Source organism: Camelus ferus, chromosome 8, assembly GCF_009834535.1.
Source record: "Camelus ferus isolate YT-003-E chromosome 8, BCGSAC_Cfer_1.0, whole genome shotgun sequence".
Lineage (NCBI taxonomy): Eukaryota > Metazoa > Chordata > Mammalia > Artiodactyla > Camelidae > Camelus > Camelus ferus.
This window is the reverse complement of record NC_045703.1, coordinates 66941836-66969082: the sequence shown is the minus strand read 5'-3', so window position 1 is coordinate 66969082 and position 27247 is coordinate 66941836. Positions and strand designations below refer to the sequence as shown.

Below are 27247 nucleotides of genomic sequence, written 5' to 3'. Positions count from 1 at the left end.
CCATGTGCTGAGGGTGTGAGTTAGGTTGTATCCGGTCTCCCAACATGGCACTAGCTCTGAAGCTGGATCCCGTGGAGTCCTGGGCCAGGGTGAGCACGCAGTGCTCTGGGAGCAGCTGGCCACACACATTCACTCCTGAATGAATCTCTGTTTCCTAGATCAGGACTAGCTCCCATACGGAGCTCTTGAGATCCATCTGTGATTTCCCCCACTTTTTCACCCCGAGGCAAACCCATGAATTTCCAAACCTTATAAGGAGGTAGTAGTGGGAGGGGTGCTTCTTAGGGTCTTGCTAGGGTGGTGAGTAGTCTGTGAGCCAAGCCTACATAGGGCCAGGTGTGAGGGCCATGAGGAGTGTGTGCCCCACACCACGTCAGGGCGGGCGAGAAGGTAGTGCTATCCTGAGTCAGGGGTCACAGGTGGTGTCTGCAGAAGGTGGCTGGGAGGAGAAACCCTGGCATCAGCCCCACACCAGGGAGTGGAATGGATGCCTTTCCCTTGAATTTGATGAACCTTTTTCTAAATTTAAATAAATTTTTTAAATTCAAGTATAATTGATTTACAATGCTGTGTTAGTCACTAAACGTTTGAGGGCAAGAAACCTACCTTCTCTCCCTTTGGCTCCAGCAGCAGCCAGCACAGTGCTGAGCACACAACAAAGGCTTAACAAATCCTTGATAAGTTGAACTAAGTGAGAACCTGGTGCTGAAGGAAGCCAAATTTGTCAAATCCTGATTTGATTCCAACTACCATGTCTCCTCTGTGCTGATCACGTCTTATGGGGTCCCGAGAGTGAAAGGTTAGTTTTTGTCAGAAATCAAAGGAGGGGAGTGGAAGGATAAATTGGGAGTTTGGGATTTGAAGATACACACTACTGTATATAAAATAGGTAAACAACAATGTCCTACTGTACAGCACAGGGAACTATATTCAGTATCTTGTAATAACCTAAAATGGAAAAGAATGTGAAAAGGAATATGCATAACTGAATCACTATGCTGTATACCAGAAATTGTAACTATACTTCAATTAAAGAAGAAAAACTAAGACATTTATGGGGTAAGACAGGGTAGTGTGGAGACAGCAAACAGGTTTGAACTTGACTCCCGGTGCTATTCAACTGAGAGAACTGCTGACAGGTTAGTGTTAACTGTGATGCAGCTTCCATGGGAAAGAAAAAAAAAAAAAAACAAAACGTGATCGATTAGCAATGTCTGTCACAGGTTAGGGAGAGAGGAGCGGTGGCCACGTGCTCATGCCCGCCATTCCTGTTGGTGTGTGATTTGGGCAAGTTATCTCAGTTTTCTGGGTCTCGGTTTCCTTAACTATAAAATGATTTGAATAAAATGGCCTCAACAGTCTTTACCAGCTCCAGGAAGTGAAGGGAGGTTGAAGGCTCTTTCTATTTAAATGAGCTCTGTCAAAATTGTCCTTAACTAATTTTTACTAGTGATGTCATAATGTGCAAAAAGTAACGAAGGATTATGAAAAATGCTTTATCACTTCCCAGAGGTGGTGGATGCTTCTAGTCTTGTCTCTGCAGATCTTCTCTCTTCCTTTCTTCACTCAGCTCTCTGTGGCAGGGGCTGACCTATTTCAACCACATCAACCAGCCTCCTTGCCACCTGGCTTCCAGGTGGGTTTGGGTAAAGAGGACACTGGCAGGAAATAGGAGGGTTAGAGGAAGGGAAAAGAGAAAAATAAGGGAGGAGAGTGAGGAAGAAGAAGCCTGGGCTCCCTCCCCACACGGTTTCTTGGTCCCTTCAGTGAGATCATCACTTTTCTAAAACTGGACTTGTCCGTCAGACGCTCCTTACAGATTCTGCCAACCACTCCTCCCTCTGGCCCACCAGGCTCAGGAAAGTAATGGCCCCCTGATGCAGTATTCCTTGTGGTCCCCACTGCACCTACATAAACAGTCCCTTCCTTAAACCTTCTTTAATTATCCTAATTTAAATGTGATGTCTGTTTACTGTTGGGATGTTGATGCTTCTACAAGTTAGTAAAAAATAAATGTTTATTTAATTAATGAAATATGTATAAAGTCAATATCTGCTCAGATGACTGTAAATCTTTGAAGAAATGGGACAAAGGTTGCAGAGAACAAGGATAGAGGAGAATCATGGAGCAGAAGCCAAGGTTTCTGATTGAGAGCAAACATCTGGACCAAACAGGAGGATGCAGTAGGCATCAGTGTAGATCAGTGTGGCTCCTCTGGCATCTCTCTTGCTCTCTGAGCCTTCCTTTTGGTATCACTGTTGAAAATCTTGATGATTTTATTCTCCCTTTATCTATCTGCCTTCCTGCCTACCTACTTACCTACCTGTCATCTCCCTAAAGGGATAATCTAATAGATGCCTCTGAACTGTCCCTAGAGTCTAGAGTCTGTCCCTAGACACTGTAATCACAGGAGATCAGAGTCCCTGAGTCGTGCTGGAAGCCAAGCACCAGCCCTGGGCCTGAGGGGAAGCTCTTTGAGGGTCGCATGGTGGGCATGGATGTGGGTATGTGGAGATCTGCCCTCTGGCAGCCCCGTCTACCCTGTGAAGTGGAGTGTGATCTCCTGCAAGGGAGGGGAAGTGGGTGGAGGTGAGTGGTGATGGGGAGTGGAGTGTTAGGAACTTGGGGATAGTTTGACAAACCATCATGGAAAACCACAGGGAGCTGAGAGCGACTCAGCCAGGTTGGTGGCTGGAGGGGCACATTTCGCTCCCTGATAATCTTAGATTGAAAGACGTTGCCTTTTTAATTCCTGTCTATGTTCTTAGCCATACAGTTACTCATTTGACAAATATTTACTGTGGGCCTGCTCGGTGCAGGCTCTGTGACAGGCAGGAGCTGGGGAGAGGGGAGAGAGGCATGAGTGTGTGTCATTGGTGTGAGTGTGTGTGCTGGGGGCATGGGTGGGGACAAGATCATGGAGGGCCTTGGGGTCTGTGGGAAGGACTTGGGGTGTCACCCTGGATACCTCAGAGCTCCCAAGTACATCCCTGAGTTACTCCAAAGACATCCCGCCTGCCTGCTGTGACATTCAGGGCCAGTTACTTGCCGGGCCTTTCAAAAATTTTCCTTCTCTGGCTAATCTATTGTATCTTCAGGAAGACAATTCTAGTGTTAGTTATTCACTTCAGAGCTGGTCTGGTAACAGAAAGCTGCAGAAAGGCTTGGTGTCTTGGATCCCTTTCTTATTTGTATTAAAAAATAGTCTTCCTGGATCATCTCAGACAATAAAATTCAGTCTTCTTTTTCTTTAAAAACAGGTGTGGTAGAATGACTATAGCCCATAATTTAATTATAAATATCTGGAAGAGTTCTCAAAAGTCTTTTCGTTTAAGAAGGCAGGCTACCCCAATGGTAGCTAGAAAGACTGGAGCCTAGAAAGCAGAAGACTGAAGTGAACAAGCATGAAACCCTCAGTGTATCCAAAGTGAAGTCATTTTAAAATTATCAGCCACCTAATAAAATGATTCATTTTCATATTTGATTTCTCCTCTATCTGCATATTTGTCTTAGAGATGTCAGCCATGACCTTCTTCCACATACAAACAGCTGCCACTCACAGGGCAGGCATAGGCAGCCATGTTTCCTCCAGGTGATACCTCCACATAGAAACAGCTGATTGGCTCAAGATGTAGACACCTGACCTGAGAGATCCAATTAGAGCCTGGTCCTGGTCTTTGGCTCTGGAAACTGGGATTCTCAGGGAGAGTTAGTGGAGAGAAGCGGAGTTACGAGGTCTTATAAACAGATAGCTGCATACAGCCAGACACTGTGCAGTCCTGTGTAAAGTCTAGGGGGCTGGTAGCTGTTCCAGCCACATGTGCCCAGAGAAAGTCGGTCTGCAAAGAGGAGAATGGAGCACTACTTGGAGAGCAGGAGAAAGGCAAGAACACTGCTTGCACACCTCTACGACCCAGCAGCCCTCCCGCAAGTTACTTCCTGTCCTGAGATCACATGGTCCAGTTCATGTAAACCCTTTCCTTAACACTGGAGGGCATTTGTATTCTTGACCAACAAATCGGCTGCTTGAGAGAGAACTGCCTTCTCCATTTGGACCAAGACTGTTCTTTTTTGCATTAAACTTATCAGCCTTCATTTCTATGTTAATTTATTTCACTTTTATCATAAATCCTTGTGGGCTTAGCTCTCATTATGATTTTAAGAATTTGTACATTGATAATCTTACAACTAAGACTTAAAACTATATTGCCATACACGACAAGCATGCTCTGTGTTTTTGGACAATTTTCCTGACTCAGTCTAATCTGAGAATTGGGACATGGGATGGTTGGGAAGATATTTCACTTTTTAGGCTCACTTCTTACCTCCAATTGCAAAATGGTTACATTTTAAGGAGATGATTTGAAGGCATCTACAACCTACAAGTTCTGCAGGAATGTGGGCTGATTCTATGGTGGAATCGGTCTACAATTATGTGTAGCAACTAAGACCTGTGCTCTGTGCGGAGAGGTAAACACGTTCCAACCCCATTTGTTATCACATTCTCAAATTCCCTACCCTCCTGACCAAGATACATGGCTTGAAGAGGTCAAAAAGGAAAAAAATAAGTCCAAACCCATCTGGTAAAACCTAGAAATTGTGTTGTACCAAAGGGTTATATAAATATGCATAGAGCCCCCTAAAGTCTACTACTTCCTGAAACCCCAACACAGAGGGCTTGACCAATGGGGAACCTGGGGCCCCGGATCAATCACTCAATGCAAAATTCAGGTTTGCCAGTCAGAAAATGTAACTCAAGTCAGAGAAGAGCCAACAAATAACCGTTAAGTACTATGTTCTAGTTTTTAAATTCAGACTTTGCTAAAATCTTCTTTAAACCTCAGGAAAACTCTAATCTAGGCCTACAGAGGTTTTGTCTTACAGGTAAATATGTTAGGCCTTGCAACCACATATGGTCCATGCCCCACATGGCTGGGTTTTGTTGTTGTTGCTGTTTGTTTGTTTGTTCGCTTTGTTTACAACCCTTTAAATGTGTAGAAAAATCACTCTGAGCTCATAGGCCAAAAAAAAACCAGCTGAGGGCCTCAAATTGTCAGTTTAGACATTTCCAGCAACATTTAAGGTTTTTCAATGATGAACATCTCAGCACTTTCCAACAAAGCTCATTTGGCAATTGGATTCTTCTAAAAATCCTTCTAGAAGTCTAAAAATTGTTGAGCCAACTTTTATTTTCCTCTTATTCCCAGTTGTGTCTACTTCTGACCTCCAGAGCTGGCAAGCACTCTTCTTCCTTAGAGCCTTCAAAGTAGATGAAGTCTTTAGGAAAACAGTCCCATTAATTTTTATCCCAACTTGGCACAAAATGGTTTCCAGACCCTCTCCTATCTTGAATGCCCTCTTCTTGGCATCCCATTGCCAGTGGAGTTCCTGAAACGCATCCTCCGGGACCACACAGCACTAGACACTTGATGTGATCACTGTGGACTCATCTGAACTATTGTGTAACCTAATTTGGAAAGAATATTGAGAATACCATCACCTTTGCATAAATTCAGTGTTTTTGTTTTTGTTTTGGCTGCTCTATCATCTGGAGTTTGTAGCAATTTCCATAAAGAATTACAAACTTTTATTTGTAATACAAAAGTTCAGATTTCTGTAATCAAGTAGTCTAAGGTTCCAGGTGGGGCTCAAAAATCATTGCATGAGTGAAAGCCAGTGAAATCTATGTATTTCTATAAGCATAAAATCCTTCTGAGGGAGATGTATCCTTCTGTATCTGAAATCAGCATAAAACCCTTGGGGGTGAGGCTGAAGGGGAACACGCCCTTCAGCTTATGAAAGAGTGAATCACAAATGAGATGCCTGCATCTGTGTTGGGTGGAAACCCCATCTCTTCCCCAGGAGGTCCTGTGTCAAGCACAGGCTTTTGGAGCAGATCATGTGGCTCTTCTCTATGCCCGGTAATGAATTATTTACAACCAAGGAAACACTTTCAGGAAACTGCAATCTCCTGGTGCTTGCCCCCAGGAGACTGGGGGCATCTCTCTGCACTCTCCAATAGGAGGCTACCGGATACTGACAGCCAGACAGAAATTTGGAGGTGGAGGGGAGAAATAAAGGAAGCAAGTTACGGCTTATTAGGAAAATTCACTTATATTTAAAGATCTTATCTTCAGCTTGGCATTGAATGTTAGTGTGAAAAGTAGGTGTTTTTTAGACGCCCCTTTGTAATAACCCCCCGTTCATGTACAAGAGCCCCAGAAGCTACTTAAAGATTCCTATTCTTCTTTTGCAAATGTGAGTAACAAATGAACTGAGTATCTAATCTGTTCCCCTGAGGAATTCTAGTATTTTCCAAGCCCAGCAGGAAGCTTGGATCCTCTTGACTGTTGTTTTCTGTGGAAGGGAGATTGCAACAGTTGGGGAAATGTCAGCTTCCACCGCCCCCCAACAAAGACCCAGCAGTTACTTGTTTCCTTGTGAATTTGACCTGCAAACCTACCAGACACATCAGGCTTCACCTCAACAAGCCGCCGGCACCAAGGGAAAAAACTGACCCCAGTAGCGGGACTGCTTTCTGCCATTAGACCATTTACGTAGCGGTACAGCCTGTGGCCCCAGAAAGGTGTCTGCCTCTAGCTCGTTCTCACTGCTGCTTCTCTTAATGCTGAAACCTCTAAGAGAATATGAACCCTCAGTTCCCCCAGAGCTGCCGGAGGACACAGAGGCACCACGCACATTCATGTGGAAAGGACACCATGCCTCAAGAAGACTTAGAATAAACTGTTTCTAAATAAACCCTCTCCTGCTGCCTCAAGAGGGGTGAGATGCTTATATTTCGAGGAGTAGATACTGAGATAGGAAGGAAAGGGGAAAGGAGTTTTTTTTAACTGGATTTTAAAATCATTTGGGATCTAAAACCTTAATTAATCTTGAAACATCTGGATATGTCCTCATAGAAACAACCAGTATATCTTTCACACAGATACAGAAGGTGGAAGGAACTCAGTTTGCAACTGGTTCACGGCCAGTATCACTGCATCCCAGTCATTTCCAAAGCTCAGCAGCATTCGCAGAAAGAACACAAACCCTTCCACTCATCTCGTGCTCTGTAGGGTACATATTCTTCGGACCCTTCTCAAAAGATGTTAATAAATAGCACCTCTGCTCCAAAAAGTCCCACACACATTTATCTAGTGAACAAGTACAAATTCAGCGATTTTAATCAATGTCCTTGCAGACAAGTATGGATATGTATATGCATATATACATATATATATCAAAATTGAGAATTTACAAGTAAGATTTGATACATTTGGTCTAGTGGTGGGTAGGTCCACAGAATAAACTGTAAGTAGGATACATTTCCTTCAGTGGTATTTTTAGCAATTCAGTTCTATGGCATAGATAGAGATCCAAAGCTTAAATTCAGCTATTTTTGGAGAAGTCCAGTGATTAAAAAAAAAGCGTGTGGCGTTCCATGAAGCAAGCACAGCGTGTTTGTGCTGATCCCTGGAGATACCCCTGGAGTATGAAAATCGCACTGAATCAGTGGGCATCCCGGTAGCTGTGTGTTTCTGCCATCCCTGGGATGTGCTATTGTAAGCAAAACATGTGGAGAAGCAAGGTTAACAGCAACATTGAATCCTGTGTGTGGTCCAGGCCAAGTAGTAGGACTGAGCTCCAGATCGAAGATGCCTGAAGTGTCCGGTGTCCATCATGTGGCCTTGCCGACACTTGGGACAGTGGGGCTGGGGACACCATCCTCTTTCCTGCTCACAGCCCCAAGTGCAAATTAGTCGAGGGGGCTGGGCAGGGTGAGCTTCCAGAGTGATCATCCTGTGGTTACCACTTCCCTGGGATGGAGACCCCACACTCGTACCAGCCCACGTAGTAGTAAGGGGTTCCAAAACCAATGTTGCCAAAGCTGACTGGCTCCTGGCGATACTGGCGATGGTAGCCTGGAAGGGTAAGAGGAAAGAAAGGGGGAGAAAAATGTATCTGACACTGTGATTTATAATAGGAAATATCTATTTGGTCTTCAGCCTCATTCCTGGCACACAGCTCCTAAAACCCTTAGAATTTCCTAAATGATAAGAGCAATCAAGTTGTCTGGATATTCATAATAAACCCCTTTCAACCACCTGTGAGTTTATGTTAATGAGGTAACTTTTGGAAAGCATCTAAGGATAATGTATCAGGCCTTTGTTCAAATTACCTGGAATGGTAGGAAGGGCTTCTATGTAGGACTGAGGCCCTGTTCTTCCATCAAGGTGTGAATCCACAAACTGACAGTGGTCTTCACCTCTTCCCCAGCTGTCCCCAATGCTGTAGAATGTATCTGCATAAAGGAATACAATGGGTCAGTGACTGGTCAAAAAATGCTGGTTTAGGAACTGGCACACGCTTTGAAGTGGGCGCACTACTTCAACTCTGTGTGTCATACTTTCCATGTTTGAAAAATGGTGATAGTGGCACCAGTTCCAGTAAGTGTTGTAAGGATTCAGTGAGATCATGTATGCTTAATATTTAACAAATATTCAAGTGCTCATTAAATGGAAACTACTAATATTAGAGGCATTTTCAGCCTATAACTGGAAGACCTTACTACTCTTTGGCTTAAAAAAAAAAGGGAGGAACTCTTGATAGAGACTATATTTTGAAATAATTATGAAAACATAAATATCTATATAAATACAAGAACCTATTTTCATACATAACTAGAAGTAGGGTGCATTTGAGGCATGAGGCGCTGTCCTTGGTCCTGAACCACAGGGGCACAGTAGGGCGAAGTGATTTCTCTCAACCCTAGGGAACCAGACATGGTTGTGCAACCTCTCCCAGGAATTCTGACGCAGGGGAGGAAAAGGGCAGTGTGGGAGAGGGGAAAAAATGAGCAGAGAGAAACAAACAGACAGTAGTCAGGGGAGACACATACACTGAGAAATTACCAGAGTCAGGGAGGGTTGGGGAGACTGACATTATCTTGAAACGATGACCACCAACAAGAAACAAAACAAAAACAAAAACAAAAACAAAAACTGACCCATGACAAAACATAAACCAGCCGAGGGAAAGTTTTTAAAAACGTATGCACTGAAAAATTAAAAGTTATGCAAATTTTGAAATAAAAAAGCAGTTTTGTGTAGGTGGGTGATTCAAAACTGGCTGGGTAGAAATGGCATTTTGAAATGTTAGTAGTTCAAAGTACTTACGTTATTCTTTGCTTTAATCTCCTACCTACCATGATGAAAACAATGTAATTTTTATTCAGGCACAGAACAAATAGTAAATAGTACTGCTTATGTATGTTTCACCATCTACATTTTTTCTCTATAATGTTGTGCCAATGGCAAAAAACATAGAGGGGTACCTTTCCTCAATACTTCCAGCTTACACTCATACTTAGTGTTATGGAATTAACAGCAAAGAAAAATGGTCTTTACATTTCTAACAGAATTTTGGACCTCATTCTTAGAAAGTAGTAGATTTAAAATATATCTGTTTCTGGGTGTCAATGTAAAAACTAGTTGCTCTAGAATAAAGCCAGCAAAACTGGTTTGCATTTGAGTCAGAGGGAGACATGGTGAGTCTGTGCTTCAAATGCATTCTGATGCATCTGCGATGTCAAGTGAGCATCCGATGAAATAAAAACTTTCCACACCTTCCCACAGCACATCATCCCCAAAGACCCACCTTTCAGGTTGTCACTGAGGTAGATCTTATACCGCAGTGAGTTACAAAGAATGACTCCCACGAACTTTCTGTACCACGTCCGCTTCACATACTGCCGGCCGTGGCAATCCGTGTAGCCAGGGTCATGTTTGAAAGCAAACGGGATCCAGATGGGCTCACCACCTGGACAACATGAAACACACCTTCTAAGTCATGGCGTGTCATGGTGTTTCTTCTTGCACGAAGTACCAGAAAATTGGACTTAATCACTGAGACTCCCCCTCCTCTCAGGGCTTTTCTGAACAGTTTTCCTGCCTCCCAATGGGCACCCACTTTCTCTACTCTCTTCTTGCTTTGTCCTGAAGCGCAAATGGAGAGTTCCTTGTAACTGAACACGGTAAACTTATTTGTATTTCTATCAAGGATTCTCAGAATAAGAAAAATCCTTTAAGCTTCAAGAAATATAAGCCATAATGGCGAACTTGACCTTGCTGGGCATGCCATCCTACCTTCCCCTCCCAAAGTCCCTCAGCATATGTGCCTACTGTCCTTGTCACTCCTAAGGCCAGTCTTTAACTTAAGCAATAGGTCTTTTTCAGTTTATTTGAAAAACAAAGTAAAATTTTGTTGTACACTTAATGCATTTTGCTATCTTTTCACCAACTTAAAATCTTCAAAAGGTGTTATGAAAATAAAGTTATCTATTTTCATAGATATTGGCCACCCATAACGGTTTTTATAGATATTGGCTGCTATGGCCCTATTTTGAAATTTCCAGAGCATTCTTTTCCATAGATTAGGATAATGAGTGCAAAGAAACCACAGAAGTTGTCAGAAAATTATGACATTACAAAAATAGTTCAGCATTTCTACTTGTGAGTAACCATAACAATTTCATAGTCAATATTCAACTTGATGACTAGAAGGTCAAGTTTATCAAGAAGAGAAACTTACCTGGTGGCCTCACAACAAGCAGAGGGTTGTCTATAAAATGAAAAAGAAATAATTGACTTCGCTATTATATCTCACAGCCACGCAGTTGTTGGAATATTTTTTGTACCTGGAAGAGCTAGCCAGACCGGAGCAGATAAAGAAAGTGCAAGGCCCACTTGACAGGTGCTAAGATTTTCCTTGGTTTTTATTTTCTAAGCATTTCCTTCCAAGAAATACTCCTCTATTTATATCGCATTGTTATTTATATAGAAGCTGCGGACCCCTGAAGACAATATTTTGACATTGGGTACTAAAAAATAATTCAATACTCATTATGTTTTAAAATGTACCCATCTTGGAAAAAATTTGGTGGTTTCTTAAAAAAAATATACACCTACTATACAATCCATCCACTCTACTCTTGAGTATTTCCCCAAGAGAAATTAAAGCATATGTCCATATAAATACTTGTACATGAATGTTCATGGCGGTATTTATTTGTAGTAGCCAAAAAGCAGAAACAACACAATGCCCATTAACAGGTGAATGGATTAACAAATTGCAGCATATACATACAAAGGAATACTGCTAATTAATAAAAAAAATGAACTACTGATCAATATGACAACGTGGATGGATTTCAAAATTATCCTGAGTGCAAGAAGCCAGACAAAAGAACTCCTACTGTATGATTTCATCTATACAAAATTCTAGAAAGTGCAAACGAGTCTACAGTGACAAACAGCAGATGAGGGGTTGTCTGAGAACAGGGGAGAAGATGGGCAGGTGAGGAGGGGCAGGAGGGCTGGACTGTACAGGAGGAGCCTGCTGGGGTGATGGAGATGTTCACTGCCATTACTGCGGTGATGGACCCAAGGCTATAAATGTACTTCAGACCTTACTCAGTTGTGCACTTTGAGTATGAACAGTACTGTATGCCATCTACACCTCAATAAAGCTGTTTTTAAAACCTGTCTATATCTTAGCTCCAATAATGCCACTTAATATGAAACTATCTTTTAAAGAATTCTGCTTTAGAAAAAGTCTGTTTCATAAAATACCACAGGCCAGATAAACAGGGGCCATTCTCTTTTTTTTTCAATTATCATAGAGTAAATTACTTCTTTAGGGTAAATATCCTATGACTTTTTAACACATGTATAGACTCATGGAACTCCACCACAATCACACGGAATATTCCCATCACCGCAAATCTCCTTTGTACAGACCATCCATTCTGACATCATCTACCATCTACAAAATAAACTGACATACTGTTAGCTGTAAGGATAAATGCTTGTTTTACTCTCTTGCTCTAAGTTTCAATAGTCTGCTGGGAAAGTCAGACACTCTGGGGCAGGGTATAGGGGACCAACAGACCAGTACAAAATAACAACACAAACAAGGGTAAAAACTTTCCCCATGGTGCAGCCTGTTACACATATATTAATTTTTTGACTCTCACATTTGGCAAATGTCATAATACAAAACTTGATAAGTTTCTTGTTGTTACCCTAACTGCCCTTAGCAAGAAATACAAAATGAAGGAGAGACTTAAAAGACTGAATACAGTGAATCTGGCCAAGACAAATAACTGTCAGATTTCTGTGTGCGTCAGGATCTCCTGGGGATTTTCTGAAAGTGAGTTACTGCCGTCTCCCCCAAGAGAGTTGTTCAGAAGTCTGGGTGAGCCCTGGATTTTCCCCACCCACCCCCTGGAAACTACAAAGGATAGGGTGGGAACCTGGTGGGAGTTCTCTTGGGAAGGGGGTAGCAGAGAGCTGTCTATTCAAAATTTTACATTGCAGTCCCAGAAATTACATTTATATCTCTTTACTCTCAGATTTCATACCTCCAATTCTTGATAGCTGTTTAGATTTGAAATATTTGGCTTTTTTTTTAACAGACCTTTATCATGTTAATTTATGCCAAAAGTCTATGTTATTTTTAGGAAATGCAGCCATAAACGCAGATACATCCCTTACTGGAGCAAATTAACCACTGATAATGGTTTTCTCCTACTCTTTCTTAAGTAATATTAGGAAACTTCTTAGATGAAACAGGTGAAAACGCTTGTGAGGCCCTTCATCTATGGTCCCAGTATAAAGTATATTCTCACAAAATATTTTTCCCACATATTTCGATTCAGTAGATTTAAATCTTCACACCTAAAATACCTTCCATGACAAATGTTTGGGGATCCAGCTACATGTAGGAAGCTACAGACACTTCAGTGTGGGGCTGGCCCAGCTGGGATGCTGAAGGTGCCCGTCTTGGGGCCACAGGCACCAACTCTCCAGCTTGGCTTCCTATACAGAGAGACGGCTAACCCAGGGACTGCCACCATGGGTCTCAATACTGTGGGTACCGCCTCCCACCATGACCACGGGGACATTTCATGAAGGGGCTGAGAGCTCTGCCCACCAGCATCCCAAAGCAAGGACATCCTCTGAGTGATATTGCTTGTAAGATGGACAGTATTGTAATTAAACCCTCCATAGTAAGTAAAGACATCTCTGTCTCCTAGTAAATGAAGCATCTCAGAGATTTGACTAATTGGAAGAAGCAACTGCCCCTCAGGCCACTTGACATTTACAGTCATCAGCTATTTGTAATTTTTTTTAAAGAGAGATTATCTCTGCCACTAAATCTTTACAGATTTTCAAACTCATCTTTTCCACAGGGTTGAAAACTAGATTTTTCCCCACTTCTTATTGGAATTTGACCTCTTCACCTCCCAGGCAGTTCCAATGAGGACTACTTTTAATTTGAATATCCAAGTTTTAACTTAGCAGAAAGAAAACTATGTTTATTTTATAAAGTGATATCCAAAATAAATTGATTAAATAGAATTTTCCTTCTTCAGTTTTTATTCCATTGTAGCCATTATTTCAGGTTATCTGTTTTTAAGAAGAGGGAAAAACAAGAATACGAAGGTGCCCCTACCTGATTCTGTAACAAATGAGACTGAAGAGCTAACAGGTCCATAGCCGTGAGGATTTTTGGCTTGAACTTTAAAATAATACCTGAAATTGGAAGAAAACAGTTCTTGAAAGAGAAGCTTGTTTCACTTTTGTGTAATGAGACAAAACCCCAAACTCCTGAGCACTGACTCTGTGGTAGGGCTTGAGTTCTGTGTTTTCACAAATGCATGCATACACCATTGCTATTTCGTGTTATTTCTGAACTTTCTCAGTTTCAAATAACTTTTCAAAACAAGACAATTAACAGCACAGACACGTGGCTAATGGGAACAGAAGGGGCGTCCCGGGCAAATGGGTCACTTGGATCGTGTGTTCCTGAGAGCATCAACAATTGAGCTGCCCCGTGCAGGCCCATCCCTGGATGTCCCATCTTAATTAAGTTCCACCACACGAGAGGGAGAAGTTGGAACGGTGAAACACTTAAGAGCAGAATTCCAAATTTAATTTAATTCTTATCACTGGACTTTGTGTGAAAAAGCAGGGATGTTTGACCCAGTGATGACGCAACCCACTGTTGGCAGGGAGAGGGTGAACCCATCCAGAGGCCGGGCCCCTCGGTGGAACTAACATGACAACAATGTTCTGGGCGCGGGACAAGTGCTGTGCTTGGCTCTGGAGCCTTAAAAGTCACTGAGTTTCTAGCTTCTGTGCCTTGAGGAATGAGAAGCAAGTCTGGGAAAGGGAAGTGGAAAAGGCCTGGCGAGGCTTTGCTGTGGATTAATCTTTGTCTTGGAACAGAGAACGTGCTAGAAAGCACATTGTCTGAATCAGCTAGTCCATCTAAAGGGAGACTGATAAGCCGGGTAGGCTGGGAGTCCCAGAGTGTCTTACTTGGTACTCTGATGAGCCACAGGACCAAAAGTGGTGATGAGAAAATACTGGACACCAGCACCAGTGGACACCCACCATATCTCCTGTTCACCTGAGTCTTGTCCTCACCTCTGTGAGTCCAAATATCATCTGTGCTCCCTTAGTCCCTCGCTACTTCCAGGTCAAGAAAGAAGGTAAAAAATCCCTGTGAGTGGTGGCTCTCCACCATTTCAGAGAGTTCAGAAGGCGCTTTCATTGGCTTCCCGCCAGCAGCAGCCACACTTCAATATTGCAAAGTCCTGGATTTAATTAAGTCAGGCACACAGATTATAGGCACAAGTTAGGATGCACAAAATTTTAACGGGAGAATTATTTACACTCAGAGAGCAAAAGCGTGTGCACATTGCACCCCTGCCCTGGCACTGAGCCTTCGGAGGTTTTGAGATCCCCCAGGGAGCCTCCGGCTTCACAGTTATGCAGATATTTGACTTTGGGCTTGGTTAAACAGAGAGCAAAGAAAAGTCCACTGGGTAAAATCAGTCCTCTTTTATGCTTTTCAAGAAAGTAATTCACGTCTCATTTAGGACCAAATCCTTTTTTAAATTTCATTTAAAAAAAAAAGATATGTACAATTAAGAACATATGAGTTTCCAAGTCTCAATTCACTCAGCACTTAGCATTTTCCCAATTGTGCAAACTTTCAACTCAGTGGTTGCGGAGTTATTTAAGGCAAACTCTGCTGGCAATTCAAGCAGTGGGTTTGGCACATGACAAAAATACCAAACGACGGATGCTTTTTTCCCTTTGAAAAAAGGAAATCGTAACCTAGGGAAAGACACATATTCCACGGCTACAGGGGACATTTCTGCTGAATAGTTCTCAAGCCTGGAGCCATCCTGGTACCTAGCCGTGGTGGGAGAAACAGAAATTGGCAAACACCATAAACCATCTTTTCCCCCAGAAAGCTAGTTTACAAGTACACCACAGCTCAACCATCGTGTGCTTGGTGCTTTGCCCATGTTCACCCACCAAGGAAGCTTTCCTGATGATCATTACCAGCAAAAACAGATGGTATAAAAGAGGAAACACACACTTTTTGTACCTTTGGAATAAGTTCTGTATATTTCACACTGAGGGCCATGGTGAAATATACAAACCGTGACTCCCAGATGGTCCTCTGCCTAGAGAGCCCCTGCCTAGTTTAGGAAGACATGCTTCTTATAACCCTTATTAACGTGTAAAGCACATCCTTCTTGAATGATTGGAACTTCTACATCATAGTATGAGTATCAGTCATTAAAATGTTTAGCAAGTGCTACCCCATTAATGTCACGTATGATGCTTGTGCTGCGTAAAGCCACCACGTGGGTGACTGCAAATGGACCGATTTCCTTTCTACATACAGAACAACCTTTCCTTCCCTAAGGGTAGGTAGTTTAAGTCTCTGGAAAATAGGAAACAAGATATGAACACAATAACCTAACAGTTACAGTGCACACAGTAATTTCTCCTAAGCCAAATTCATGACATCAACTAAGCATTCTTTGATGGTCTATGAGAACTAAACAGAGAATTCAAAAGAAATCATAAAAACAGTTTTGATTAATCTTTTCCTTTTCAACCTAAGGCTATCCATGACCATGCACACAGGTCTCATTTCTTGTTTGTAAATGACTGACACATCGTACCTTGTGTTTGGCTTCAGGTTCTCAATGGGCAAGTGAGTTACTGAGGAAGCTTGGGTGGACCACTTGTTCCTGATGAAGTCTTCATAGGATGCGCTGTAAACCAAGTAACCTACAAGTGGCAAGAAGGCAGAACCCAGTGAGAGCAAAGGAACCACATCACACAAGAGGCAGAGCCCAGGGAAGAAGGGTGGGGAGGAGGCACTGGCGTGGAGGCAGCTCGGCGGGAGAGTTACCAGAAGGGGAACAAGAAGTGCTGGGTCAGGATAGGGTGTAATGCTGGTACCCACCGGGGAATCCAGGGGCAGATAACAGAAGGAAAGACCCTTCCTGATGGCAGCTGGTTCCCTGCTTCTCTTTCTTCTCCTTATCTCCCCCATTCCCTGGCCTTCCTCATCTCTTCAGAACTAATCACATCTAACCATGAATGCAGAAGAAAAGAGCAGTGATCTCCACACTTTCTGCCTTATCTGCTATTAATGGACCTCAGCAGGTGGGCCCTCAGACCTGACACCTGCCCAGCCTTCAAGGCTGCCTCAGGGAGGCCAAGTGAAGTCACATCACAGCTTCACACATGCTTTCCACTGGGCCTCTCATTTTGGAAGGAAATAATCTGTCAAGTACTTTCTATGGGCCAAACATGATGCCAAATGCTCACAATTAAGTATGACTTTGATTGATTCTCCTGATCCTAGTACAGAGGTTTCACTTTCCCCACTCGGACACATGAGGAAGCTGAGTCTTAGATAGAGGTTAAATATCTGGTCCAAGTTCACGTTCATTAATTCATTCAACAAGTATTTATTGTGTGCTATTTGTCAGACACTATATTAAGTGCTGGAGATCGAATGGTGACTCATTTTATCTAAAACTAAAGGAGCAGCAGGTGGGTAGACAAACTGGATTATGCAGCTGTGAAAGTGCAGCCCATGTGTTTGCAGGCTGTGTGTGTGTGGGGGAGCTGACCTGGTCAAGGAGAGTGGAGAGCATCCCCGGTCATGAAATGGGGCTGAAAACTGAAGGATGGGGAGCAGTTAAGGTGCGTGGTAGGAGGTGGGGAGGGCGCCAGGTAGAGGGACTACTTGGGTAAAGATGCTGAAGAGAGCCTCAGAGCGGCAGGGTGGGGGCAGCATGAAATGAAGCTGAAGGAGCACAGAATGGAAAAAATACACAGGCCCCTTTGGTCACGTAGGCTTCTGCTTTCCATTCTAGAAGAAAGGGAAGAGCTTAAAGGGGCGACACAACAAGACTGTCTTCGAGGCATCTCTCATGCCGAGTGGAGAACCGATCGGGTGTTGGTGCGGATGGGGTGGTCCAGCTGGACGGCTACTGCAATATCCCGGCAAGACGTGGCAACAGCCTAGGTACTGCGGTAGCGAATGGACAGAAGTGGACAGAGTGGAGAGAAATCTGAAAGGTGAAGTGACAGGATTTAGTGATGAACTGAATATGGAGGGGAAATCAAAGAAGATTTTAAGATGACTCCAAAGCTTCAGGCTTGCAAAAGTGGGTGGAAAGTGAGGCCTTCTCTGAGACAGAAAACCTAGATGAGCAGGTCTGGGGATCAGAAGGATCACAAGTTTGATTTTGGATAGGCTGAGTCTGAGATGCTTTGGAGCCAGGCTGGTGACGAGGTCAAGTGGATGTGATTTTACGGTTTGAGGCTCAGAGGAGAGGCAGGCTGGGCCTTGAGCTACAAACCAATGACTCATCTCCAAGAGGAATTAAATCCGTGAGTGTGGGTAAAATCCTGGAGGGAGAGAAGAGAGAGTAAGAAGAAAAAAGGACTCAGGATCAAGCCTTCCATCTTTAACGTCAGGTCTAAGAGGGTGAGCCTGTGAGGGAGACTCAGGTGGAGAGAGTCGGACCACAAGTTAAGGAGGAGAAGATCAGGAGCATGAAATGCATCTGGAGGCAAACTTAGCACCCTGTTCTCGCTGCTGACCTCCACAAGAGCTGGTGTGGTGATGGAGAAAGTGCACTGGAGTCACACAGCTGACTCCTGGGCACGAGGGGAGCAGAAGCAGGTGCACTGGGCTCTGAAACCTTTTCTACACGGCTTTCTGGAGGAATTCACTCTTTTTTTTCAACAAATACTGCATGGGGACCTGGGAAGGGTTGCTGCTCTCTCCTTAGGATCCCTCCTCCTCTGGTGACAACGATGTCAAGCCACACATGCTTATGCTGATGCTGCATAGAACAAGGGCTGCCCAGTGGTAGACAGGCTCACACGTGGGCCCCAGAAGCCCTGGCTTTGATGGGTCAGCCGACTCCTCCTCTTTGATCTCGGCTCCCATCAGAGCCTCGTGCTCCTTCCCACACCATCCACAGGTTTCTCCACTTATCCTTGTGTCTGGATTTTTATAACGTACTTGACTAAACACTTGTCCTGCTATCTCTGTTCTCAGCAAAACCAGTCCCAAAAGACTAATGGGCTCGCCCTGAAAATCTCAGAGGCCAGCACATCAGTCATTTCCCACGAAGTCACTCCCGATGGATGGACTGCTTCATTATTAGGACTGACTAGGGAAAGCAACAGGCCTCAGGCCCATTTACTCCGGAGGAGTTTCAGACGGTTTGGACACCGTGTGGATACACATTGACTCAACTGCTTGTCCAAGAGAGGATGGCTGGTGGAAATCAGCAGGGTGCTCAACATCTCACACAGCCACCAGAACCCACATACCCTGCGGTGGACCCGAAAGTGTGATGTTCTGTTTGGGCTCAGGAGGTATCTGTGGATCCACTTTGTCTGGTTGTTCTGCATGTAAAAGGGCTGTTGCTTGATTTGTTGGCAGATGAAGAGCCCCCACTACCTTCTCTTTCAGCCTCTAGGGTCTAACCAGCTCTAACAGGGCTGTCATGCCCTGAAATGTTCCACGGGAAACATTCTGGCAGGAGTCGGCACAATTTTCTATTGAAAGTGCCCGAATCCCTATAAATATCTCATCCATATTATTGATGCTAGTGGTGTGAGTGTTCATGATCAGGGCACTGAGGTTTGTTGGTTTCGGGGCAGGTGTGGGTTTGTGATGGTGAGATGACACCAACGTCTCTGGGGCGCTTCAGAAGGCTTCGGATGCAGAGTTAACAAGCCCGTGTCTCAGAGGCACGCCCTCTATGGGATGACACAGGAACTGCGTCTGAGTGAAGTCCAGCGACATTTACAGGGAGTTCTCCGAAGGCTCCTCACGCACCAGCCCTTGAGGCACGTCTCAGTGGCTGGCTCTCTCATCCCTCAGCCATCCTGCTTCTCAGAAGCCCCATGGCTCAGGGCACAGTGGTATATTTATGTTAAGTAACATCTGTTATGCAAGAGATCAAAAGCTAAATAGCTTAAGAGAAGGTTTTCGATTCTTTTATTTTCTGTATGCTTTCTTGCTTTTAAAAAACTGCCATTTATAAAACCATATTCAGTTCGTAAAAGGCTTCTCTGGCTGTTCTGACTACAAGCTTTCCTCTTTCCATTGATTTACTTGCTTTCTGTTAGGAACATGCTGGACTTCATATAAATTGGCCTCAGCAGCCCACGCAGCTCCGCACGCTGGAAGGACCAGAACCTTCCGTTACAGGAGGACTCAGACACCTTGACCTGCACCCTCGCTCTCCCCTGCCTTCAGCCTCGCCTGGCATCGCACCAGGCACCCTTTCCTGTGTCCCTTACCCTGGTTTTTGGGCTGGCTGTGCAACCTCTGTAAGAAAAGTTGTTCTTTGGACGTGCTTGGGTATTTTTTCCTCATTTTAAGTGATAACATTGGGAATATAAAGCAAAAGCATTAGAATTTTCGAATTTGATGAACTACACCAGCATGACAGATAATAAGCCAAACTCTGGCTTATACCATCAACCCCAGCCCCGAGACACACATGTATTCTTTCCTCTTACGTAACTCGCAGGTCCAAAAAGAATCATTTGACAAAGAAGGGTCTAGTCAAAGAAAACATTAATTCTTTTCTGTAAGAACTTATCTCAACAAATTTATCCTCAACTATATCCTTGGCAGGGTCAAAAGAACTCATGAACATCTCACAGGCCAAGACCCAGGAAGGCTCAAGACCCCCGGGCATTTTTCCATCACATCCAATTCCCACCTAAGGAATTTGGGAGCACCCGGACTGGTTTGGGAGCACCCAGCAGACACTGAAAGAAGGGAAGAGGCTGAGTCACAACCCCAGGGTTGACTCTGACTCATTCAGTAGGAGATCTTTCATCACCCAAGAAGGATCTAATCTCACGAGTGGCTCCGTGGACTCCCTGGTTATTTGCAGGATCACAGAGTAAAACGAGCTGTAACAATACTTGCACAGGAGGAAACCAAGGTCTATGGAAATGAAATAGGTAGCTCCAAGTCACAAAACTGATCTGAGAGTAGGATTCAGGGTTTCTGACTTCCATCTAGTGCTCTTCATACTACCCCACAATGCTTTGTTTATTGCCTATATTTCATCCTTTTGAAAGAGTATATCTGCATTTATCCATCCAATTCATCTGTGCACCCATCATCCATCCATCCATTTGACCTATCCATCTATCTGTTTGACCTAACCATCCATCCATGCACCCAATCCATCATTTATTTATCCAATCTATCCATTCATTTATTCATCCATCCATTTTCCATCCATCTATCCATCTTCCATCCATCCATCATTCATCCACCTAACCCACTCATCCATTAATCCACCCATCCATCCACTCATCCACCATTGTCTGTATTTCCCATCTACAGGCTGATAGGAGCTCTGAGCATCTGCCTGGGACACACCTGTCACCGTATCTCCTGGGGCAGCTTTGTCCCAGTCCACGATGACAAACGAATGGCAGCCTTCCACAGCAACCACAGTGATGTTGCGAGGGGAATGCTGAGGAGGCAGGTCAGTCTTCTTCAGGTCATTTGGAATGATTTCATCCAAGCTATCCACTTGGAAGTGATCCAGAGCATCAGTCAGAGAGCATGGCGCTGACGGGTCTTTATTTAGGTACGTCACATAAGGAGCTGGAAAAGAACAAACACATCCAGTCAGACTGCTGACAGCTTTCTCCAGTGGCAGAAATTTGATGTCTGCTCCACGGAGTAGACCAACCATTCAGTCTCTTCCTGCTAAACATCCAGGGCCATCAATCCCTGATGCCAAACTCAGACGTGCGTGCCTGGCTCTCCTGAATGGATTCATGCATTTACATCTTTCAATAGGGTGGTTTCAAAAGATCCTACTGCTCCATCAACATGGATGATTATGCCCTCAAAGTGGTTTTGAAACATCCTCAAACTACAGCTTAATGGAATGTGAGTTGGCAGCATTCTGCTGTTCCCAAGCCCAAACACTTGGAAGAGGATGACTCCGGCCCAACTCAGACCTCTCTCAACACAGTTCATTCCTTAGATTGTCTGGGGACCAGAAAAACACACACCGATCAAGATGCAGAGCCTCTAGCCTCAGTCCTGGGTGGCCTTCCCTGGGACTTCGGGGACTCCCATAACCATCTGGAATATCTGCACAGGCCAGTCCTGAACAGCCTTCTACAACATTAACCCTCAGAACAATAACAGCGGCCCGCTTTTAGGGATGGAGTCAAGCTTTTTCTACACACACGATCTCAGTAGATACAAGGACCCTGGGATGAAGGCAGGACAAGAACTGACCCCCAGCTCCAGCTGAGCAACAGTCAACCAGGTCAGCCTCTCCCGCCAGCACACAGCTCTTCTTACCGCACACACTCCAGAAGCTAGAAACGCCAAGGAGCTGGATCTGGGCTTACACAGGCTGGACCCCCAAGTGCTCTCAAGGAACAACTTCCAGCACTTCCTAAACATTCTCGTCCAGGTTCTCATTCTCAGCGGCTGTAAGGACTGAAAGCAATTTTTAGCTCCTCTATTTTCTAATGTTCCATATAAAATTAGGCCTTTCAAGCTCATTCAGGGGTCCCATCAGGAAGTCTGGGGGAAGAGTCTACTCTGCTTTATAGAGCTACAGGCAAATGAAAACAGCCAGACAATGGCAAGCCTTTCAGTCTTACAGGAGTTCTCTGGAGCAGCTAATAATAGCACTGAAAGCATTTCAGTTTCTGTCATGGAACTACAGACAGAAAAGTCGGAACATTTGGTGAATTCAGCCAGGCAGCTGGATGCCTTGGGCCGGCATTAGCATTGGCCTCAGGAATGCTCCTTCCAATTAATAGTCTTGTTCTTCAAGTACGTGGAGTTCAGACACTCAATACTACATCGTGGCTGGCAAGAGCTGTTCTCTGCTTATGGTAGAGCATTCGTTTTGGAAACAGAAAAGTGTGATATTAGTTTAAGCTGTTGCCTGTCTCCACTCAGTAATACATTATTTTTTTTCCCACTCAGTAATAAATTAATCTGTCTTGTTAGTGAAGTTCATTAAGGGTGTGGGAAAAGAAGACTCCTGAAGGGAATGAAACATAGTTGAGTGGAACAGAATTTCCTCCTGAAATTGTTTTAATAACTGAGAAAGAAGAATAAAAAAAATTTCTAGATCCCAAGTCCTTGAGGCTGATGAAAACAACAAGAAATAAACTGAAGAAAAATAGCTCCAGCTCTTTGAAACTATAAAACGCACTAGCAGCTCAAGTCACTAAACCACTCATCTTTAAGGAAGAATTTAACGAACAACGTGCAGGCGCAGGCTAATGGATGTCTCACCTTAGAGACGCTGGCTACAAGAGAAATACTCGTATTCCCTGGACCTGATGATTTTAAAAAGTGTTCCTTTCTCTTGGTCTACACAAGGCAGGCTTTCTAGACTCGACTCTGTCGGATACCAGATGTTCCCCTGCACGCGCCCCTCTCCTGACTTCTGCAGAAAGCAAGTTAATGTGCATTTAAACAGGGCTGACTCGCTGCATCACCCCAAGTGGAAACTTCACCCTGGGAACACTTCTGCTCCAAATGTGCTGCCTTGACCAAGCCAAGAGATTAGCTTTGCTTTTCATCAAAGAACAAAAGTTAAAAATCCATGTTTCTCTGATTAAGGAAGTTCTGTTTACCAACAAATCGTTTCTTTCCAGCCAGATCAAATTCTTCTTCGGGATAGGAACTAATGGAACCTTCTGTGGGGATGACGGCGGGCGTGGCAGCAGTGGTGGAGGGCTTAGTGGTGGCTGGCGGCTTGGAGGTCTCAAATTCATAATCTGCAATGACATGAAGGTTTTGTCAGGGGGCACTTTCGGAAAGCGGCACTGCCTGCCTTCAAAGGATACCTTCTTAAGCCAACTTTACACCAAAGCGCGCACACCCTAAAATAAATGCTTTGCCTAAACAGAATTCATCTCTAACAAAACAGCATCTCCCCACATTTCAGTTCTCCTGGAAAAGCAGCCACAGGTAAAAGAAAGGAAGGGAAAAAATAAACACTAATGACAGAAAAATGAGATTTTTGAATAAAACTGGACAGAACCTTAGGATTCACCCAGGTTAGCAGGCTCCTGCTACTACTGGTCCAAGACCACTCTCTGCCTAAATCATTTTCCCTTTGAGAGTCACAAATATTCACATGAGAAAAGAAACTTGATTTTTAGAAATTTTTTCTTCTATGTATAGGCTTTTTTTTTTTTTTTTCTGGGAAAGGGGGCAGGATTAATCCTATTTAGAGAACCAATCTGTTAATCAAAAAAGAAAATAAAACGCTTTCCCTTTTCAACAGCTCAAGATCATAAGAAAGGTGGTTAGGATTTTCAAAGGTGCTGGGTAACCTTCCTTTGCTTTCTAGCATCTGCTGTTTTTCTTTTAAGTCAGTTTTTGTTTGAAAACTGTGGGATTAAACCACTGCATCAAAAGATCATGAACGCATCAAAGGTGACCTTATTCCCACATTCATGATTTAAGACCCTTGAAACTACAGACAGCAGCTGGCAGGTAGAGCACAAAAGTGAGGACAGACATCCTGAGTGTCAAAGGCCAGCCCTGGGCTGGGAAAAAGATTTCCAGGTGAATTTCTTCAACTGCAGAGGGAACTTATAAAATACACAAAACAAGCACAGGTAAGTATAATTATAGCATGAAGTCTCACTGATGCAGCGTCCATTCCAGATGCAACCTAAGGCATATTTAATCTTCACCTTAGAAACTTACCTTCACTCGAAAACATACTATGATTAAAAAGAAAATCAACACAACATACAGATGGCCAATAGGCACATGAAAAAATGCTCAGTATCACTAATTATCAGAGAAATGCAAATCAAAACTACAATGAGCTATCACCTCACATTGGTCAGAAATGACCATCATTAAAAAGTCCACAAACGATAAATGCTTGAGAGGGTGTGGAGAAAAGGGAACCCTCCTACACTGTTGGTGGGAATGTAGTTTGGTGTTGCCATTATGGAAAACAGTATGCAGATTCCTTAAAAAACTAAAAATAGAGTTATGATATAATCCAGCAATCCCACCCCTGGGCATATATCTGGAGAAAACTCTAATTCAAAAAGACACATGCACCCCAATGTTCATAGCACCACTATTTACAATAGTCAAGACATGGAAGCAACCTAAATGTCCATCGACAGATAAATGGATAAAGAAGATGCGGTGTGTGGATGTATACATATATATGTGTGTATGTGTGTGTGTGTGTGTGTGTGTGTATAATAGAATACTACTCAGCCATAAGGAAAGAATAAAATAATGCCATTTGCAGCAACATGGATAGACCTAGAGATTCATACTAAGTGAAATAAGTCAGAGAAAGACAAATATCATTTTATATCACTTATATGTGAAATCTAAAAAAGACAAATGAATTTATTTACAAAACAGACTCACAGACATAGAAAACAAGCATACGGTTATTAAAGGGGAAAGGAGGGGGAGGGATAAATTAGGAGATTGAGATCAGGAGGTACAAACTACTATACATAAAACAGATAAACAACAAGGCCCTCCTGTATGGCACAGAGAACTCTATTCAACATCTTATAATAACCTGTAATGGAAAACAATCTGAAAAATATATACGTATGTATAACTGAGTCATTATGCCCTACACCACAGACTAACACATTGTAAATCAACTATACTTCAATTAAAAAAATCAGCACATTCATAGCATTGCATTTTTAATGTAATTAGAAAAGGAGAGAAAGGAAAGAATGAGGAGAGAAAACCAAGAGGGGAAGCTGAGACTTGGCTAAATCAAGTCATTTTACAAATAGTGTGGCCAGTGGTGGGTGAGGCTCAGAGGCAAATGCCTCCAGAATTTCTAGAGGAAAGGGAGAAGGAGGGAATAGCGGAGCCCACGGGCTTATCTGGAAGCTGTCTCTTTGTATCAAGCACAGTTGTTCTTTGCATCTAATCTGTATGGGGGTGGGGGTCACTTGGAAGGGGGAGGGTACGACCGCCTTCCCTAAGGGTTGCCACCCAGCCCCAGTTCGAGGGAAACTGAAATTGAGACCATCCACTTAGTAATTAAAGTAAGGTTCTCCCATCAGGAAAGTGTGCAAATAATGTGTTTAAAATCACATTAGTACCTTCATCGTAGACAACGTAAGCCTCTTCAGTGGGGACTGTCGTGTCGGTCTCCAATCCTGAAAACTCGTCTAGTGAAAGGGGAGGGGAGAAAGGGTCATTAGATGCCCCGGGTTTCTTCTCAGAATCGCGAGAGAGACCGAGCCCCACGATGGTTTCCTGGGAATAAACCACCACCTGCCGGGGGCCCTCAGCTTCCTCGGAAGGAAGAGAATTAGAATACGGAGGTGGAACCCGGATTTTCTCTCCTTTGTGCTCAGGAAAGGGCATGGGACGAAACAGAGAGGCCCCCGACCCCATCCCCGCCCCACAACGTCCCGACCCTCCCGCCACCGCGGTGCCCACACACCCCGCCAGCCCAGGAGGCTCCCAGGGCTCAGGCAGGACCCCCCCGCCGGGCCCTGAGAGCAGGCGTCCTCTGAGAGCGGAGCTCCGGGGCTGGTACCCAGAGTGCGAACAAGAATCCCTCCGCTGGGAGCGTCTTTGCTCATCGCACGTGCATGCTCTCCATCCCCTGGACCTCGCCGCTTACAAGCTCCAGAAGCAGGGTGACTTCCTGCCCCTCCTACATTCTAACACACCACTGCGCTTTGCAACCTCCCGCTCTCCCTCACCGATCGGGAGATAAATCCATACTAATTAGGCTTCTTAATTTGCATATGAAGTTTGCAAATAATATTCCAGTCATTACAAACTTCTCTTTACAACAGGTTGGGCTTGACTTACAATCACTGGAGGTATGAAGACTACAGAATTATCCTTTAAATGCAGTTTATAGAATTTTATATGTGACTTTTATGTCCTCCAAGAAGCCTGAATTTTAAGAACCACTGTTAAAATGGCTATTATTAATGACTGAACTGATACTATGAGTATGGATAACAACATAGTTAAGAAAGGTGAGTGATTTAAGCAAAGAAAACCCCACATTTTTGCTTCCATTATGAAGATGTGAGGAAATCAATATACTATTTCTCTACTTGGGGGATGTAGATGCGGCTAAAAAACAAGGCCAGAGGGGGGTAATATTTCTCTGTAGTTGATAAAAATCTTGAGGCAAAAGATTTTCTAACTCAGAAAAATTCAGAGGAATTCCTTCTCTCCTTGTGACCTGAAGCCATGGTAATTATACAGAACTCTAAACTCAGTGCACTCTTAAAAGGCAGAGGAGTAAGTGGGTAGTCAGGAAGCGGTAACTAGGATTTATTACCTGCCTTCTGGGCATCAGGCACTGTCATGTATCTATTGTTTGAGTTAATCCTCATAAAACTCGAGATACGTGGGATTTATTATACCCACTTCTCAGCCAAGGACATCAAGGATTTATAACATGCCTGGAGTCACACAGCTGGTAAAAGACAGAGCTAAAACAGAATTGAACTTCAGGCCCTCAGCTCCAAAGACTATGTACTTTATACTTCATAAAACTGCCTCCACTGTTTAAAAGTTGCACTAACCAAACTTGCAAAACTTAAAGTGCTTTTTTAGAATCATCATTCTGCAGCATAATGAAGGGGGAATCCAGGTGGAAAAGACATAAACCTCTTTCACCAAATAGTTATATGCACCAATTTTGCATTTTTTGATTGTTAGGAAAGCATTGATCATTCTCCAGAAATATTCCAATATAATCATCCTATCAGCCTTTTTTTGAGCCGACTTTGAATAATATCATGAATGTTACACTGCCCAAACCAACACCACCAGCAGA

General features: G+C 43.6%; 1 protein-coding gene across 3 annotated transcripts in view; it reads right to left on the bottom strand.

Moving 5' to 3' along the window:
* Nucleotides 1-7149: 7149 nt before the first annotated feature.
* Nucleotides 7150-27247, bottom strand: part of FNDC1 (fibronectin type III domain containing 1) — a 91489-nt gene continuing 71391 nt past the window's right edge. For all 3 annotated transcript variants that reach the window (XM_032485276.1, XM_032485277.1, XM_032485278.1), the window contains 9 exons: nucleotides 25539-25607; nucleotides 23058-23201; nucleotides 20815-21045; nucleotides 16052-16160; nucleotides 13516-13595; nucleotides 10591-10620; nucleotides 9658-9819; nucleotides 8180-8302; nucleotides 7150-7922 (listed from right to left, as the gene is read on the bottom strand). In XM_032485276.1, coding sequence (XP_032341167.1) covers nucleotides 7807-7922; nucleotides 8180-8302; nucleotides 9658-9819; nucleotides 10591-10620; nucleotides 13516-13595; nucleotides 16052-16160; nucleotides 20815-21045; nucleotides 23058-23201; nucleotides 25539-25607 — 1064 coding nt within the window. In that variant the 3' untranslated portion in view covers nucleotides 7150-7806. The remainder of the gene's footprint in view (nucleotides 7923-8179; nucleotides 8303-9657; nucleotides 9820-10590; nucleotides 10621-13515; nucleotides 13596-16051; nucleotides 16161-20814; nucleotides 21046-23057; nucleotides 23202-25538; nucleotides 25608-27247) is intronic.